General features: G+C 33.8%; 1 protein-coding gene, 1 long non-coding RNA gene and 1 pseudogene across 2 annotated transcripts in view; 1 reads left to right on the forward strand and 2 right to left on the reverse strand.

Moving 5' to 3' along the window:
• Positions 1–20,016, reverse strand: part of Ankrd31 (ankyrin repeat domain 31) — a 112,199-nt gene that overhangs the window by 38,872 nt on the left and 53,311 nt on the right. Inside the window, exons 13-20 of the mRNA XM_042690960.1 lie at positions 17,074–17,126; positions 14,567–16,139; positions 13,153–13,290; positions 11,554–11,696; positions 6,691–6,853; positions 5,171–5,286; positions 2,049–2,136; positions 882–978 (exon numbers count right to left, since the gene is read on the reverse strand). Coding sequence (XP_042546894.1) covers positions 882–978; positions 2,049–2,136; positions 5,171–5,286; positions 6,691–6,853; positions 11,554–11,696; positions 13,153–13,290; positions 14,567–16,139; positions 17,074–17,126 — 2,371 coding nt within the window. The remainder of the gene's footprint in view (positions 1–881; positions 979–2,048; positions 2,137–5,170; positions 5,287–6,690; positions 6,854–11,553; positions 11,697–13,152; positions 13,291–14,566; positions 16,140–17,073; positions 17,127–20,016) is intronic.
• On the reverse strand, positions 4,365–5,130 carry LOC122117285 (annotated as a pseudogene).
• On the forward strand, positions 15,172–17,795 carry LOC122117256. Its single transcript, XR_006149112.1, has 4 exons — positions 15,172–15,238; positions 15,323–15,482; positions 16,261–16,346; positions 17,358–17,795. It is a non-coding gene; the product is annotated as an uncharacterized LOC122117256 (long non-coding RNA).

Raw genomic sequence — 20,016 nt, forward strand, 5'->3', positions numbered from 1 at the left:
ATTTTATTGTTTTGTATGTTCTTCCCCCATGGTATAACCCCTGTCACTGTATTTGATTCCAGTGCCCTGCATCTTGTATATACACTTTTCTAATTTGGAGAGGGGAAGGGAAATAACAAAATGCTGAAATAAGGATACAGGTTGACTTATTGTAACAATGAGATGTACAAGACAATATGTTAAAATGAACTTTATGATTTTGGGTGGGGAGGGAGGAGTTTGGGAGATGGGAAGGAGATGGTAGGGAAAAACAAAGGAGGAGGTAACAGTGTTCGATACGAAATGTACTCATTACCTTACTCATATATCTGTAACCCCTCTATACAGTATCTTTACAATAAAAATATATACAAAAAACAATGTAAATATAGATATGGCCAGTATTTACAAGGTAAGTTAGAAGTATATAAAAACACAAAGTAAACTCATTAATTAATTGCTTAGAAAGTCATCTAATAATAAAAAGAAAAAAATTGTATAAATTTTGAAGTGTGCCAAAGAAAGAAATTTTATCTGAAGGACTCATGATCAGAAAAGCTTTCATACACCTCTTTACGATAGACAACATTTTAAGATAGTAAACTTCTTTTCTCAATGTTTTAATTGGGAGGTCTTCTAGTTCTGAGGAGCTAAGATAGTGAACCCTGGACTTTTCCTCTGCCTGTTCTGGATTCTGACTTTGAAATATATGTGATGTTTTGTCTTGCTACAGGCCTACTAAGAACAACTTCAAAGTTCCCTCCACCTCCCAAAAGTGCCAAGGTGAGAATTAACCTTTAATATCTGGGCCTTTGGGGGATAAGTTTCAACTACAACAGCACTGTAGCTAGAAATGGATAAATCCTAGAAACTGTAAAACATTCCTTTTTGTTTTTACTTACCTGTATTTTTTGGCCAGATCATCCCTTTCTGCTTTCTGCTTGGCAAGTATATTATCCATCACCTCTTTTATCTCTAACATCTTCTCAATGTATAGTTCTCCAAACATAGTAAGAATATAAAGTTGATAATTTAAAGGATAGCAAATGTTAATTTTTTTTCACAAAAGTTTAGAGCTACTGTTAATTAAAAAACAAAACAAAACACACAACAGCCAGGAGCCAGTGGCTCACGCCTGTAATCCTAGCTACTCAGGAGATTGAGATCTGAGGATCACTATTCAAAGCCATCCAGGAAAGTCCGTGAGACTCTTACCTCCAATAAACCACCAGAAAACCAGAAGTGGCACTGTGGCTCAAGTGGTAGAGCACTAGCCTTGAGCTAAAAAACTGAGGGGCAGCGCCCAGGCCCAGAGTTCATGCCCAACTACACACACACACACACACACACACACACACACACACACACACACAAAACCACAACAACACATCATTACCTACATATTTTCCCAATATTAATGGCCTAGATAGCTAAGTCAAAGTTTATCTAATTATGTTCTAGCCTGTATGACAAACAGGCTACAACATTGTACTAAGAAAGCACAGACCAGTCTAAATTCTAATTCTGCTATATCACTGACTAAATTCTAGGATCCTGGATTAGTATGTTATCTTTATCTACCCTTCCCTTCCTTATGCTTTTGGTCATATCATCATTCACCAGTAGTAGCTTATCTGTAATCATGGTATTGAATACCTCAAGTTATTCAATATAGAGGCACTTTTTTATTTGGTCATGGGGCTTGAACTCTGGGCCTGGGCGCTGTCCCTCAGCTCTTCAGCTCAAGGCTAGCACTCTACCACTTGAGCCACAGTGCCACTTCTGGCCTTTTCTGCTTATGTGGGCCTGAGGAATCGAACCCAGGGCCTCATGCATGCAAGGCAAGCACTCTACCACTCAGCCACCTTCCCAGCCCTATAGAGGCACTTTCAAACAAGTACACAAACTACTTATTCATGTTATCAGCTCCTAATTTGACACTTTAAATATTTTCATATAAAAAGGTATTTTCAGCCATTGTGGGATTTTAATACATACCTTAAGATGTTAAGACAATATCAACACTGTACTTATGAAATAATCATACCTGAATATAAGTACATGTTTACCTGCATCATCTGAGTTTCTTATCTCAAACTCTAGTAAGTTTTCTTGTTTTTCTTCTATATCTTGTAGAATATCAGAAATGGTGTGATGCTGTCAGGGTAGAAGATTAGAAACTTTATGGTGAGAGGGTTGATCTCTGACATGGTACTGACACACAGTAAATCACTGTTGCTAAAGTGTTTATTTCTCCTTATGTTCAAAATGTATTCATGTTTTATGCAACCAAGTTTCTTGTTAAAATGTTGCAGACTTAAAAAAAAGAGTAAACTTAAATATATCTTGATTTATGTAGCAGATTTCCAGGAAAATAGAATAAGAGTAGCAACCACATAAGGCATCAGAATTTCTTACTTCTGTTAAAATTATATACAAGAGAAAAAATACAGTACATAATACTCAAGACATATAAACAAGTATATCTTAAGGCTTTATGAATATTATTGTATACTATTTAAGTCTCACACATGATTTTAGAAATTCAAAACACTAATCTCTTAAAAACTTACAAAACTTACAAGAGAGTTTAATTCTACCCCTTGTCAGTACCACTGTTTATCCTGGGATGCCTTTAATTCCCTCTGCTCAGACCCCTCTCTTTCTTATGAGAGAATCAAGGAGTGATCCTCAGAACCAAATCTGGTGGAAATCTTAGCCTACCTCTTCCTAGCTGGGTGACTCTGCCAAGTTACTTGCCCTCTTTGCATCTAAACAGATGTATATGTGTGTGTGTATATATATATATATATATACATATATATATATATATATTACATTATACATTATGTGAAAATATATAATATGCAATATATTACATAAATTACATAATATATATAATTCTAAGGACAGTGACAAAACAAAATAAGACCACAATGAATATGGACTGTTATATAAAATCTCATGCATAAAACCTGACTAATCTTATTTCTCTTCTTTAGATTAGTTAATAATTTCAGAGTTATATAGTTTTGCAAACCCATATATATTATATCTTATACATATTTCATTATCAAGGTAATAAAGTCTTATAGGAAACATGGTCTTTATATTCATGTATCCTTTTTAAATTCTGGGTATATAACTCTAGATTAATAAATGAAGACTGATGAACCGACTCATTTATCCTCCAATAAATTCTCAACGTATGTTCATTTTCTAAATGTGTAGGTCCTTAAAGCCTTCTAAAGTATGTTGTTCTGAAATTTTGCTTTGGTGTTTATGAGGGATATGGAAAATATACACAATAAATTTGTCTATTCTGTAAGGCAATCTTACTGTTGTCAAATGTGCAACTATAAAATATGAAGATACAAAACAAGGACTACCCCCAGGCTTACCTTTTAATATTGAGCAGTTAGTAATTATAAAAGCAAACAAAAGATCTAAATTTGTATCCAGGACAAGCACATACTCTACCCTAACCTAAAGTTTAAGTTAAAGAAAATATCTTTTGGTGCCAACTTTCCTTTCTGTCTCAAATTGTAAATGTGTTATAGTCAAGATTTATTTAAACTAATATTTCAACTAAGCACAGTAGCTCATGTTTGTAATTTTTGGCACACAGGAAGTAGAAAGTGGGAAGACCACAATTTGAGGCCAAATAGCAAAAGGGTCACAAGACTCTATATTAAAAACACACACACACACACACATACACACACACACACACACAAAATCCGCAGCTATGTGAAGAGGTATAAAGTTGAAGACTGCAATTCAGACCTGCCTGCATGAGAAAAGTTAGGACCTATTTGAAAATAAATAAATAAAAATGGATGGGGATATGGCTCAAGTGTTAGAACAGCAGCCTAATAAGCACAAGGCCCTGAGTTCAACACCTAACCCTACCAACATTTTCTCCTCTTGAGGATACTATCTGGCTTGTTTAAGTTTGTGCCTAACAAACTTTGTGTATTTGTCAGACTAAGACTATCCATCTTATCAAATAATATATAACTTACTAAACAACTATACGGTTATTTTTGCAAATATTTCCCTTCATATGATGAGTATCACAGCAAACTCTACCACTACAGTTTATTGGGTCCAGAATAGCTAACCTAGGTAGCTTAACTGTTTTGCTCTGTCTGCACAGTCTTTTTTTTCTTTCATTTGAACTGACATTGTTTATTTCTTAGTTTGTGAAAACATCCTTAACTTGTAAATATAACAAACAAATTTCAATTCTGAATGCTATGCAAAAGAGCAGAAGAAAATCTACTTTTATAGTTCAATTGCATACGGGCAACATCTAAATGTGAATAAATTACTAACTGAACTACAGGTATTAAATACCGAACATTTACTATAATTTATTTTCTTTAGCAATCTAGGAAGTCTTCAGCCATCAGCATTTCCAGTGCAATTTTGAGTATAATTGAGAATTCAGGAATCTTGGTGGAGCTGTTAGTGTAAAGAACCTTGCATGCTTTTTTTTTTTTTTTTAGCACATGCCTAGGGAGCTCTATGAAATTGACCCCACTGGTTTCATTCTCAGCAAACTGACCTGGGCCACTCAACATGGCTTTTATTATTCCTGATATTAGTGCATCTCTTTTTACAATGAATTCATGACCATCAGAAGATATTAATTTACAGACATGGCATTAAGGCCTACATAGTTACCACAGGTTTTCTCCTCTCTATTAATACAACTCTACATTGATTCCAGAGGGAACATTAGCAGTTTCTTGCCAGTTCCACAGCTAGTACAGCCACCACAGCAGTCTCTCTGGTGTATGGCCACAGCCCCTTCTCCCTGGCTCCCTCCCTTCCACAGTCTTTTTCATGTAGTATATATCCTAGAGAGTATGGGGACTGAGTGAGTGAAGATATACTATGACTGTAGCAGTGTCTGTAGGATTAGAGTGGCCATACAATTCAAGTGAAAAGGACAGCAGCTAATCTATTGTGCTGTGTTCGATGAACTCGACTGAGTAAACCATATAGCCCATCTTCCTGGCTCCTTTTCAAGTATACTACCTTACTTTCTATGACAATATTTTTTCCAACCAATGTGTCTTTAAAATGGAAAGAATGTTGTCGATAGTCAACATTCCTTGAACTGGCTGGCTCACAGAATGGCATTTTCTAGGGTGAAGAATGGAAGAATTTCATTTTCACTCACCATAGGAAGACTTTCTCTTCTTTTTGCTTGGTGTGAAGAGGAAGGTGGCTCAAAAGTTTTGTCATTATCACAAAAATACTGTCTACATCTTTTTAACGGAACTGCAGGAGTTTTTACTTTAAAAAATTAAGTTAGAAAAAAAAGAATTTAAAATTTGAGCGTCATTTGTTCAGTTACAATGGTGACAGTGATATGAAGGACAAATTAATTCTACATTATAATGTGTCAATGTTAGGTATCAACTCATTATTGTTATCGTGATAACATTTATTGAGCTTTTTCCATATGGTAGATGGCAAACACTTCTAGGAAATCATCATATTTAATCTTCATTTGAACCCTTCCAGGTAGGTAGTTCATTTTTCAGAAGAAAGTAATACTTCAGACAAGTTCACGAAAATACTGAATGTTATACCGTCTTAGTATTGAAACTAGATCTTATCTGACTTCAAGTCCAAGCCTTTTACCACTATAACTGTAATTCATTGTTCTGTCGAGTTCTTAATTGTTGATACCTAAGACACAATCAAAATATGGGAATAGATAATAGTACTTTATAACAGAATCCCAATAACTCAAAATGCAACGTTTTGTAGCCAGCTGTGCTCAGCTACATCATGGAACTTGAGCTTTCAAGGTGTGGTTGGAGAGAGGAAGAAAGAAATGGATCTGGATATTTACCATATGATAGAAGGTTGTGAAAAAAGGAAAAAAGTACTCTTGAACTTAATATATTATACAGTAAATATCCTTGGTTCTGACCAATCATATCTACCAGTAATTTGTTTCCTGAAAATCAGTGGTTGGTGAGGAGGGTGGTAGACTAGGGGAAAAGTATAAGATAGAAGTTCTTATCCTAACATCATAGCAACAGTAGATATGTCTGAGTTTCTTCTGTAATTCAAGATTCAAGATGAGGAGAAAGGAAGAACAATTCTTTCCTTAAGCACTTCATGAAATGCAAATTATTTATAAAATGATTAATACATTTTTGCCTAGCTATCTACTCCATAAATTATTGTATAGTATGTATTATACATATATATACAAATATACTGTTGAAAAGATGGCATGAATCTAATTAATGAATTATTAAATATGAATTAGTATGAAATTTTAAAGATCTTAGTTACAAAGACTTTAGTATAATGTTATCTTTTCAATTCTTAATAAATGTAAACTAATCTGCTTGGTTTCAATTCTATCTCTATCTCAAACCCAATGGCAGGAAGGAAGAAAAGGGAGGAAAGGAAGTGAAAGGGAAAAGGGAAAGTGGAGTGAAGGAAAGAATGAAGGAAGGAAGGGAGAAAGGCAAGCAGGCAATAATAGAAAACTATTAGGATCATGTTATCTATAAATTAAACCAAATTTGAACATGTTAATTTCTTTAAAAGAGCTTTAATGGACATAAAAACTCAATCTCCAGCTATGAGGCAACTGATGCTATATATGTGAAGATTTAATTTCCTAAGCAGAGGTATACACTTGTGTAAAATATCAAGCAAGATTGATATACATACCAGTGACCATAGCACTACTCTCATTTCTATCATTGGTCTCAATAACATCGTAAGATTTCAGCAACTCTTTCATTTTTTCATTATCTGCTTCATCAAAAGCAGTCTTCTCTTTTTGATCTCTTTTATTAGGGTCTGCTCCATGTTGTAGTAGTATCTCAGCTGCCTACAATGTAGGTAGTGTTTCAAGGCTATCTCTAGATGCATATTTCACATCAACACACCAATACAAAGAACTAGAAGTTATCAAAAATTGTTTTCAAATTACATAAAAGAACAATTTTAATTTAGATTTTAGTACACCAACTGTAAACTAATCAATTGATTTGGCCTCACTAGCCCTCATAATAGAAACCCAAGACACAATTACATAAAATATAATATAATTCCTTCACTGCAATGAGGTATGTTCACAAGATTGTAAAACTACTACCACTTTGCAATTCCTGAAAGTATCTCAACCAAAAAGAGAGTCCGTTTCCACTAACGGTCATTCCTCATATCCGCTTTCTAGCTCCTGCAGCCACTATCCTATCATGATTGTATGGATTTGCTTATTGTGGACATTTCATTTGAGTAGAAATATGTAATTCATGAACTTTTATGTCTGGTTTCTCTTACTTAGCACAATAATTATAAGGTTATTATATACTGTAGAATATATCAATACTTTATTTTTATGGCTTAATAATATCCCAATTAAATATATCACATTTTATTTATATGTTCATCAACTGATAGAAATTTTGATTGTTTCTACTTTCTGGCTATTATGAATATGATACCATGAAATTCATATATGAGTTTTTATATGAACATGTTTGCTATTTTCTTGAAGATATACCTAGGAGTACAACTGATAGTTTATATGGTAACTCTATTTTTAAATATTTGAAGAACTGCTAAAATGTTTCCTACCAGCAATGCTTGAGGATCCAAATTTATCCATATCCTTTATTTTGAAATTATTTTTGCTGAATGTAGAATTCTAGGGTTTCAACTATTCTATTCTATTTCCAGATGAAGAAATAGGGACAGAGGGCTGAAAGTAAGTCAGAAATAAAATGATAGAAAATGGGCTGGAAAACAAGATGATAAAAGTTAATAAAATCAAAGGATGAGTGAGGTTGGGAAGATGGAGAAGAATGATAAAAGGATGGATGACATTGATCAAGATGCACTGTACTCCTTAACTGACATGTTGAATGGTAATCCCTCTATACAACTACTTTACGATAATAAAATATTAATTTAAACAGATTTTAAAAGTTAATAAATAAGAAAATATTGGCAACATATCAATGTTAAAGAGAATTACAATTATTATTATCCTAGCTACCAGGAAGCATAACTGGTAGATATTACCCAGGTTTTACTCTGGGCAGGAAGCAAGACTCTCTCAAAATTAACAAGTAAAGCCTGGGAGCCAGTGGCTCATGCTTGTAATTCTAGCTACTTAGGAGGCTGGAGAATCATTGTTTAAAGCCAACCTGGGCAGAAAAATCTAAGATTCACTTTATCTTTAAAACAATCATCATAAAATCATTCCAGAGGCATGGTTCAAGTGGTGGTACCAGCTAAGCACCACCTAAGCAAGCAAGCTGAATAGGCAAGTCAAGTGAATGTAAGGCCAAGTTTAAACTCTAGTATTGCCATAAATAATACTACATAAAAGCGAAATCAGGGCTGGAGGTTGGCTCAGCAGTAAGAGTGTCTGCTTAGCAGGAGTGAGACACCTGAGTTCAAACCTCAGAACCACCAAAAAAATATACATACATATATATAGAGAGATACCCTCATTTAAAATATACATCATATATCACCTTCATTTAAAATATAGAATGTTTATCCTTAAAGTAAACATAATAAACAATCTGGGAATCGTTGTGGAAGCCTTTAACCTAGAGTGCTCAGGATATGAACACAGGAGAATCTTGAGTTCAAGGTCAGCACAAACAAAAAACAAACACATAAATGTAATAAAGGACTGGGGATGAAACTCAGGAATACTTGTCTACCATGCATGATTTGACCACCTATATAGCCAGAAACAAAATTATAAATGAAAATAAAGGCAGATATGAAAAGTTATTCCAAAAGCAAGCTTTGATTACATCACCATTTACACATATTGGGAAATAAGTGAACCTGTATATCAAAGATCAGAAAAGTAGAGCTCATGAGCTGAATTCAGCCTGCTGTCTGATCTTTTAAATGAACTTTTTTTTTAATAGCATAGTGACACTGATTTACGTATTGTCTAGCACTATTTATACATTATAATAACAGTCAGTAGCTACAACAGATTCTATGTCACAGACTCAGAATACCTGAAGTGTTTAAAACTATCCTTTTACAGAAAATACTACCAACACTTATCCTAGATCAGAGCTGTCCCATGGAGATTTCTTTGATGATGGAAATGCTATAATCTATATTGTTTAATTCAGCTATTGGTCAAGACATGTAGGTGGTAATCACTTGAAATGTAGCTACTGCACCAAAGAACTGATTTTTAATTAATTTAAAGTAATCTAAATTTAAAACAGCCACATGTATCTAGTGGCTTATGAGACAGTGTAACTCAGCTCAAGACTAAATTCTTCATTTCAGAGAAAAAGACATAAACATAGCAGAGCTAGGTCTTGAATCCAAGTTGTCTAATAATGTTTCAGTATTTTATTCCCGAGTAAGTTCTCCTTTTGTTATCTCTTGTAGTTTTGTACTCATCACATATATTTTTACAAAAAAATACTGTATAGCTAAGTAATTATTTTCTCAGTTCCCTGAAAATACAACAATGCTGTGGTGGAAGACTAAGCCTTCAAAAATAGGTAAATTTTCACTAATTAAGACCGCTTACACCAGAGGGGTGGTACACACTTGTAATCCTTGCACTTAGGAGGCTGAGAAAGAAAAATCACATTATTTGAGACCAACTTGAGCTACATAGAGACCCTGTCTCAAAATAAAACACAAAGAAACATAAAACAAAGCAAAGCAATGCAAAACAAAACAAGACAAAAAGATCATTTATAAGACTGTGCCCAATTGAATATCTCTCCTTGCTAACTTGTATGACATTTTCTCTCTCTCTCTCTCACTCTCTTTGCCAGTCATGGGGTTTGAACTCTGGGCCTGAGCACTGTCCCTCAGCTCTTTAGTTCAAGGATAGCGCTCTACCACTTGAGCCAAAGCACCACTTCTGGCTTTTTCTGCTTATGTGGTGCTGAGGAATTGAACCCAGAGCCTCATGCATGTGAGGTAAGCACTCTATCATTAAGCCACCTTCCCAGCCCACGGCATCTCTTTTACCTATCAATCAATAACTTTCTCTTCCTCCTTCATTTAAAATATGTATCATTTATCACCTTCATTTAAATTATAGAATATTTATCCTTAAAATAAACAATTTTCAGGATAAGTGAAAAGGTCTGATTTTAACAACTATGACATTTTGACCTTTGTTTAAGTAGCTTTATATTAACTGGCATTTTCTCTGTATACATAGTTAGTAGATTATCTCTTCAATGATTATTTCTGTTTGCTTTTTTTTTCATTTGCAGGGACCACACAACCTTGGAAAACGTATCTATTTTCCCTTCACTTTAAATATCTTAAAGTAATGGATTTATTTTGGTCAAATGAGCCACAATGAACATTAAGCCTATCCATTTTGGTCTTGTTCTTAGTCATTAATTCATGTCTCTTTTCTCTATAAATTATAAGCTCAATAACATTATTCTTTCATATAGTTACACTTAGGATGAAAGTAGTAGAATATTCTCACAAAATTAAATAAAAGTAACTAAGCTATCAAAAATACAGAAGGAAAGATACAGGTACATAGAAGGAAACAAGAAAAATTTACATAACCATATCTTGTTTTAAATTGCTGTTAATGGTAGTAGTTTCCTTAACTATTTTTCTAAAAGTAATTACCACTGAGCCTATGCTGCCTATTGATAGAAGTAAGTTTTCTCCCTAAATTTGGCAAACAAAAAGACGAGTTTAATAGTTTTAGGAGTTTTAGGTCCAGATTTGAATTTCAGTGTCACTGAAATAATGACCCTAGTTATCTTATCTTGTAAGATTTTATGATTGCTTAATAAAGAAAAAGAACTATCTCAAGCCCACTGAGAACTTCTAAGTTAAAAGAAAGATACTCAGGCCAGGTTTGGTGATGCACAACTGTAATCCTAGCTAAGGTAGGAGGATCTTAAATTAGAGGCCAACCTGGGCTATATAGCAAAACTCTGTGTTAAAATTCAAATCTAAAACCATCTGTCACATATATCGTGACTATAACTGGATTCTTATGCAGAACAGCAAATAATTTTATACAACTAAGATGAAATATATCAGATTTATAGAATGTGTTTTCTTCTGACTTAAATTATGTGATAGAAAATAGAAAAATAATTCATGAAAATATATCATTTTTTGAATATATATACAATATGGTATCTTCATTTTAAAGTCGAAGTTTTAAAATCATTTGTTGAGCCTACTATTGGTAGCTTACGCTTGTAATCCTAGCTATTCAGGAGGTTGAGATGTGAGGATAGCAGTTCACAGCTAGCCTGGGCAGGAAAGTCCTTAAGACTCTTATCTGTAATTTACTACCAAAAAAGCCAGAAGTGGAGCTGTGGCTGAAATGGTAGAACACTAGCCTAGAACAAAAGCTCAAAGACAGCACCCCGGCCCTGAGTTTAAGCCCCATGACTGGCAATAAATAAATAAATAAATAAATAAGTTAATAGAATCATTTGTTGACTTATTAATCAACTACTTTAAAATATCTCCATTTTCTTCACTCATTTTCCCAAGAAACATAATTAGAACCCAATCTCATATAAACCGTACCTTTAAGTGATTGCCTGCTACAGCATCATGTAAGGGCAAAATTCCATTTATATTTTCACAATTTACATTAGCACCAGCTTTTAATAATTCTATAATTATATCCTTACATCCCTTATTAGATGCTTCATGAAGTGGTGTCCAACCTAAACGGGGGCGGGGGGAGGAAAAAATTAACACTGCTCTCAATCAATCAGCATTCATGTAGAATTTTTGTTAACACAATTTTTACATTATTGAAGTTAACATCTATATAAATACATATGTCTATATTCTAAGTAGCGGACAAGAAATAACATGGAAACAATGGCCTTAAAATGTGTGACTCTCCCAAAGTGAATAATGATGGGGATATGCTTAAGGATGCTTAGTAATCAGGAATTAAAGAACCACTTTATTTTTGTCCATCATGGGGCTTGAACTCTGGGCCTGGGCGCTGTCCCTGCACTCTTCAGCTCAAGGCGAGCGCTCTACCACTTGAGCTACAGCACCACTTCTGGTTTTCTAGTGGTTTATTGGAGATAAGAGTCTCATGGACTTTCCTGCCCTGGCTGGCTTTAAATGGTGATCCTCAGATCTCAGCCTCCTGAGTAGCTAGGATTACAGGCATGTGTACCCAGCCACTTTTATAAAGTTGAATCCCAACTGAATAAGCTAAATCATCCTGCTGTTATTCTTGCTGATGTGAAAACCAAAAGAAACATTTGGCAACTAATAAATTGCATCAAATAGAAAAGAAATGTGTGACTCTCATTTTTAAAACATTACAATGTTGTTGTTACAACTGTCAATACAGAAGAGTCACAGAATGTAAAATATAATGGAACTACAGTAAATGCTAATCTTTTCTGACTTTTTAAATGTTTGAAGTTTATATTTGTAGTTTTGCATTGCTATATTTTTCTTTAAAATGACATCTGATTCAATCAACCTTCGAGTTTTCCCTCTGGAATTCTTAATACAAGATTCTTTTGCATAAGCAAAATGCCAGAGGATCAATTTTTTAAAACAGAAGCTGAGAATTTAAAAGGAGGGAAAAGAAATACTAAAATGGAGCAAGGAGAAGGTACATGAAAATGGGAACATTGTGCATTATTTTCAAAATTAAAGAATGAAATAAAGGCTCCTAAGAAAAAGATTTTAACTTACTTTACTCACCTATGAAAGTGCTCTCAACTGAAAGTAAAAAACTGTTTCAAGAGAGAAAGTTATTTTAACAATAATAAATCATCCTATGCTAAGAAAAAATATATAGCTGGGCATTGGCGACTCACATCTGTAATCCTAGCTACTAAGGAAGCTGAGATCTGAGGATCAAGGTCTGAAGGCCGACTGGACAAAAAAGTCAGAGATTCTTATTTCCAATAACTACTCCAAAACTGGAAGTAGAGCCCTGACTCAAGTGGTAGATCACTTTTAAGCACAAAATCTCAAGGACAAAGTCCAGGACTCCAGATCAAGCACCATGACTGATGTAAAAAAGTATGTATATGTATGTATATATATACACACATATATATATAATAAAAAGATTGTGAGAGAAAAGAAAAAGTATTTCAGGGAATTCAAAATTGTAAAAACTTAAGTTAAAATGATCCAAACCTTCATTATCTTTTACATTCACATCCATTCCAGATTCTATCAGAGCTTTCACATAGGACAAATTTCCTCTTCTGGCAGCCAAATGAAGTTGACTTTTCCCTTTCACAGACCTCCTATCAATTCTGGCTGTTTCTATGTCTGTAAATTTAGCAACCAAAATGAGGCTTTTTTTGCCAAGAGCTAATTATTATAAAGAATCTTAGAAAATATGTGACAACTTTCTCAAAATGTATTCTAAGCAGAATGCATCACACTAAATTAATATTAACATTAACAATGTCAATATTGTTTTAAAGCATAACTTGTGAAGAAATTATAGCATGTCTAAACACATTACTTTGCATTCATTAAAGAAGGTGGTTAACAAAACACTTGATAAGAAATTATTAAGAACAGAGAATCTCACCTTCATTTCTTTTTTCTTTTTTTTAGTCTGGTCATGGGGCCTGAATTCTGGGCCTGGGCGCTGTCCCTCAGCTCTTCAGCTCAAGGCTAGCACTCTACCACTTGAGCCACAGTACCACTTCTGGCTTTTTTTTCTGCTTATGTGGTGCTGAGGAATTGAACCCAGGGCCTCATGCATGCAAGGCAAGCGCTCTACCACTGAACGAACTTCCCACCCTCACCTTCATTTCTATACTCATCTCTCAGTGGTCCTTTAACTATAGTTAAATTTATTCTTAAAATGAACAGTTTAACTTAAGGTTTAGACATTCTTTTGTGGCACTGATCACTAGACTTGTTTACAAAATTTTTGCTTAAATAATTTATACAAATCTTGGATGCAGGTAGATTTCAAGAAACTTTGTTGTTTTCTAAAATTGTGTCCTTTTTTTGTTTTGGGGGTATTAAGAAGCCTGTGGATATCTGAATCCATTTTTTTCTTTTTCTGCCTCATAATTTGTTAACTCAAGTACAAACATACAGTATCAGTGTTGTGGTGCTTACAGGTTATATAAAATAAAAGAATATGCATATTTTTTAGAGTTTCTGTTTCAAGCTGAACTGTTTAAAAGAATGGAAGTCTTTAATGTGATTCTTATATAATAAACATGAAGTTTTTTGGTTAAAATTCTGGTGAGAATACAATGAATAAGTTGAAATCAATTTAGCCAACAATTTCTTGCTATGAGATGATATAAGGTCACTTGACACTAAATAAGTGGACAATATAAAGAAATAAAAATCAATAGACATGATTCATTAGTTTTGTTACTAACAGTTTAGCAACTATCTTTGACAATAACAATATGACTTTCAAAGCAAATATTTTTATTTTACCCCTAGGCTTTGCAGCATCCCCAATCATGATTCACTTTGCCTCATTCTTGTCAGACTGAACACTGGTTAAGTTGAACATTTCTATAAAATGTAGTAAGTCTATATGAAAGGTGTATAAAATGAACAATACTACTAATACCTGGTTTATGAGAAATTTCCTTTTCTTCTTTTTGATTACATTGTGAGGTATTAGTCAATTCATTATTCATATTGTCAATGGAATGGAAGTCTGTGTTATTCATTGGCTCCTTTTCTGGAAGGTCTTGTCTCCTTTTTTCAACTGCACTTGTTTCCATTGCCTCAGAATCAACAACTATGGGAAAAAACCTAGTCGAAGAACTTGTATTTTGGTCTTTGTTATTGTAATTCCTTTTAGTATCTTGTTTCTCTTCCATACATACCTTTACCACATGTGTATCTGTTTGATTACTGAGAAAATTTGGTTCTGCGTCTTGATTCTCTTCCACACATGGCTTTTCCACATTCTGTGCATCTATTTGACTCATTGAAGGAGTTGATTCTCCGGAGCTAGCATCCTGAGGCTTTTTGACTTGCTCCAAGTGACAAGTAAAATTTGAAACTTCAAGTGTGGAAGGCATTCTTGTACAAGCCATGGAAATTGGCTCCCGATTGCAATATGAGTGATCAAAAGAAATCCCATAAAGTTGTTGTTCATAATTTACAACATATTGTTCAGAAATAACTGTGTCATCTGAATCACAGAAATTAACAGCTTCCTGTTGTGACAGTGTGGTTAGGCTTCCTGCTTTTAACTCATTTTCCTGTGAAACATGGCCCTCAGAAGGTAAAAATGGTTGAGAATCCATTTCTTCACTATTTGTTATAGTTTCTTCGTAATTATGGTGGTTTTTATATTCTACTTTTTTAGATGTTACAATTTTCTCAGAGATACTGCTATCACTATCATCACTATCAAAATGTGCCTTTACGAAGGACAAGAAAGAGTTTTCCCATTTATTAAAGCTATTATTTTTCTGAACTGAGTTACTATTTTCCTGAGATTTGTATGGGCTACTGTGTTGTTTTTGGTGAGTATGAATCTGCTGATCTGTAGTAACAAATGGTAACTTGATTTCTTTATGTGATGGAAGTCCTGAAACAGCTTCAGTTTGCTCTATGGATTCTAATTCTAAAAATTTCATTTCTTGACTACTTGATAAATCCAGATTGTAAGTATGTGTCTCTTTGGAAGCTGAACAAGCCTCAGTATTGCTGACTAATCCACTTTTCAGACTTGACAAAGTTGGGCTGAAAAGTTCACAGGAATCTTGTGGAAAATCATTAAAGGTTTGGAGAACATGCTGCTGGTGACTAACTGATTTGTTTATTATACTGGAAGAAGTAACAGCAATTGCTTGTCTTGAATTGTAGTCCCCATCATCTGCTTGAGTCTTGTTATGTAAGTCTCTTCTTTCTTTATTTTTAGACACATTTGTGCTGGTATCTTTGATATTGCGCTTTCTTAATTCTCGAGTGTATATTTGGTTAACAGAGGACTGTTTAGGTTTAGATCTGCCAAAGTTTGTGGTTGTAGAATTGTTTGTGAAACGTTCATATATATCTTCATTACTTATAGGTAAACCCTCATTTCTTTCTTTATTGACTTCTTCATGTTCTGGTTTATATCTGTTTGAATTTTCATTAGAAACTGACTCAGAGCAAGTTTTTGAACTGAATTTTGGTTTCTATAGAAACAAAATATATAGTTAGCTTTCATTTTCAACTTAAGCTTTTACATTCTCAAGTTAATGTTGATATTTAGTATATCAACTTGTTATTCTATTTAATTTTATAATTTGTGTCTAGCCACAGGACCTGCTGGAATATATTCAATTTGGAATTTCAGAAGAGTGGACTATGTACAAGAAACTCAAATATAGACTTAAGAGTAGGTATGTATACTAATATTTATTTTCTGCTGCATACTTAAAATACTTGTACATTAGTACTATATTATATATAGTATGTATTATATATACTATACTAGTATATTATACTTAATAAATATAATTTCAAATTTTAAACTACTTAGTTTTTTATAGGCTTTTTAGCCAATCAGACCAGTTTCCTTTACTATAAACTGTTCAAAAATGCTTTAGAAACATTCTTCTCCCCAATGTTAAATAGCTAGAGAATTTCTTCCATTGCTGTTTGGGAGAACAGTGCAACAAAACAAGTGATTTAAAAGCTAGAAGACAGATACTCTCCTAAATTTGTCTATATGGAAAGTTTATTACTGCAAAAGTAAAATAGGAACACTGCTTCCTCTCACCACATTCAAATACCAGATGAAAAGTAAATGCCTGGCATGTAAAATTTTGAAACAATATACTGAAATATTTGATTTTTAGATTATGTTTAATCCAAGAAATTCGACATGATTGATAAAACTTATGGAGAAGAAAAGAAAGGAAATGGTTAATAATATATTATTGTCCCCAGACATACTACATTTACTCAATTCCTTTCAGACTAACAGCCTAGAATCTTCTCATTTTCATGTAATTATTCCAAAGTGTCTTAAAACCAAAGGTGAAGACACTGTTCCTAATAAATGCTACAGCAGTTCGGTAGCTCTATTCCTATAAGAATCACATTATTGGTAAACATAGATAATACCTTGTGCTGGTGTACATCCTCTACATCTACTCGGTGAGTGCCATTACTTTGAGCTGTAAACCAAAACAAAACGTTAATAAACAGCTTGTAGTGGTCACATACTAGAATTGAACCCACAAATCTTTTGCCATGAGAAAATCAAGTTGAATAAGTAAAATTTTATCTATTAGAAATTAAATATTATACTGAGAGTAGTAACATTTCTACAGGAAGAACAAAATAAGCAGTAAAAGAATTAATACTGAAAACTGCACTGAAATCATTATTTTTTATTTTCCCCACAGATCCATCTAGATATGACCTCTTCAGTTAAGAGACTATACAAGCTACTTCTACCAAGCAGAATAATTCTTACATAATTAATTAGATCATCATCATTTCCTACTGTCTCTACCTAATATGGTTCTAATTTGAATGCTTCATTGTCTTCAAAACAAAATATAGGCATAGAAAGGTTTAATAACATTGTAATTGCTTATGCAACAAAAGATGGTTTTGAAAAGAAGCATAGGTTAATAATAAAAATAATGTACTTTAGTATACCTTTTATTGCTTCCTTCAAATACTGAAGGCAAAATTAAAACTACCTATCTGTGCATTCACCCCAAAATGATAAAAACCTAGAAGAAATGCCTTGCATGCAGAAAGTACTAATTGAATATTTGACAGAAGAAAGAATAAATGAATATTTCAGATGTGATTCATTAAAATATGAATTTCCAGCTGGGTGCTGGTGGCTCATGTCTGTAATCATAGATACTCAGGAGTCTAAGATCTGAGCATCACTATTCGAAACCGGCTTGGGCAGGAAACCCATGAAACTCTTCTCTCTAGTAAAACTACCAAAGTAAAAAAGTTCAAAGTGGAGCTGTGGTTCAAGGGTAAAACACTAATCTTGAGCCAAATAGCTCAAAGACAGCATCCAGACCCTGAGTTCACACACCACTACAGGAAGGCATATATCATGCACATGCGCACGGGCGCACGCACGCACACACACACACACACACACACACACACACATGCACACGCACACAAATTCCTTGAATATAAGTTCAAAATGTAAAATATTAAAACAAAGCAATTTAATTTATATCTTGGGAATATATCTAATAATAGTGATCGAATTATGGTTTGCATTACAAAACCTGAATTATCCAGTTACCTCTATCAGGTAAGAAAAGGCATACACAGTTTCTTTCTAACCAAGGGGGAAAGAGTACATTCTCTGAAACTTCATTCCTGAGTTTCAGTTGACTCTGCTTATCTGCTGAGTGATAGTAAGTGGATAAAATGTCCATAAATGAAAGGTAATAATAGTTCCTACCTTGTAAAATTATAAAGATTAAATGATAAAACCATTATTGAGACATTAATATTAAGAGAATAAAAATATGGTGCCTTTTCCAAATTTAAATTAAAAGCAGGAAACTAAGATTTAATGTTTCCTAAGAATCTAAAAGGAAGAAAAGAAGTTTCATTTTCTCTGTTTTTAAGACTAGATTCTGCAATATAATCAACTTACTAGACAGATATTATTCTGAAGAGGCAAATTTGGTGAGGTAGCTATATTCTTTTCCCTTTGTCATTCTGAGCTCTGTGGATGATAGGTATTGTGTTGAAGTATTTTATATACATTAACTCCAATCCTCACACTAACAGTCTCATAGATATGAAGTCAAATTTGCAATTAAGAAAATTAGGGGTGTTAATTTACCCAAGGTCATAAAATGAATCCCTATCCAACGCCAAAGCAGATAAACTTTACTACCTGCTTTAAAGGTGTATATATATATATATATATATATATATATATATATATATATATATATATATATATATATATATATATATATATGAAGCAAGTCCTTTAAGTCATCATCTTTATAATTAAAAGCTCTTCAGGACTACAGATGTGGCTCTGGGATGGAATGCTTGTGAAACACATACAGTTTGCTGGGTTTCATTCCCAGCATCCCCTTCCTTACCCTCAAAAAGCTCTTCAACTATATTCTTTTCTTTTTCTTTTCCTTGAACTCAGGGCCTGGGCCTGGGTGTGTGGTCCCTGAGCTTTTCCTGTCAAGGTTAGCATTCTACTAACTGAGCCATAGCTCAAGTCACAGCTTCCAGACATCAGTGGCTCATGCCTATAATCCTAGCTACTTGGGAGGCTGAGATTTGAAGATTGTAGTTCAAAGCCAGCCTGCACAGAAAACTCCAAGAGATAACATCAAAGCCAGCCTGCACAGGAAACTCCATGAGACTCTTATCTCCAATAAACTACTAAAAAAATAAGCTGGAAGTAGTGCTGTGGCTCAAGTGGTAGAACACTGGCCTTGAGCAAAAGCAGCTCAGGGACAGTACCCCAGGCCCAGAGTTCAAGCCTCTGGTTCATCAAAAAGTCACAGATTTTTGGTGGTTAATTGGAGATGAGAATCTCACAGACTTCCCTGCTCAGGCAGGCTTTCAACCATAATCCTTAGAACTCGGCCTCCTCAGTAGCTGGTATTACAGCATGAGCCACCAGCATCTAGCTTTCAATCAGAACTCAAAAGTAAATAGTCTGTATAAACATATAGATTCTTCAAGGGAACAATTTCACACTTATAATGAAAAGTAGGCTGACAAACATTCAAACTAAAGAAATTTCAAAATCTGGTAAAACATGATATGACCCATCTTAGAAAATTCTCTTACCAAGTAAAACAGAACTAAGTTCAAAGAGAAAAGTATCCTTTTCATAAAGGAAATTCTGTTGTGTACAAATAGAAGTAGGCATTAGTGAACATGAGATTCTGGATTTGGAGATACAGTTAAGACTGCTAGAGAAAGCAGTTCTGGAAGTACAAAATAATACATGCCATCATAAAATAGCTAAGCTAGCATACCATCAAAGCAAAAAGAATTAAATTTCTAAACTTTTGCCTCTAACTAAACATCTGC

Source organism: Dipodomys spectabilis, unplaced genomic scaffold, assembly GCF_019054845.1.
Source record: "Dipodomys spectabilis isolate Male_0828 unplaced genomic scaffold, ASM1905484v1 ptg000140l, whole genome shotgun sequence".
Taxonomy (NCBI): Eukaryota; Metazoa; Chordata; class Mammalia; order Rodentia; family Heteromyidae; genus Dipodomys; species Dipodomys spectabilis.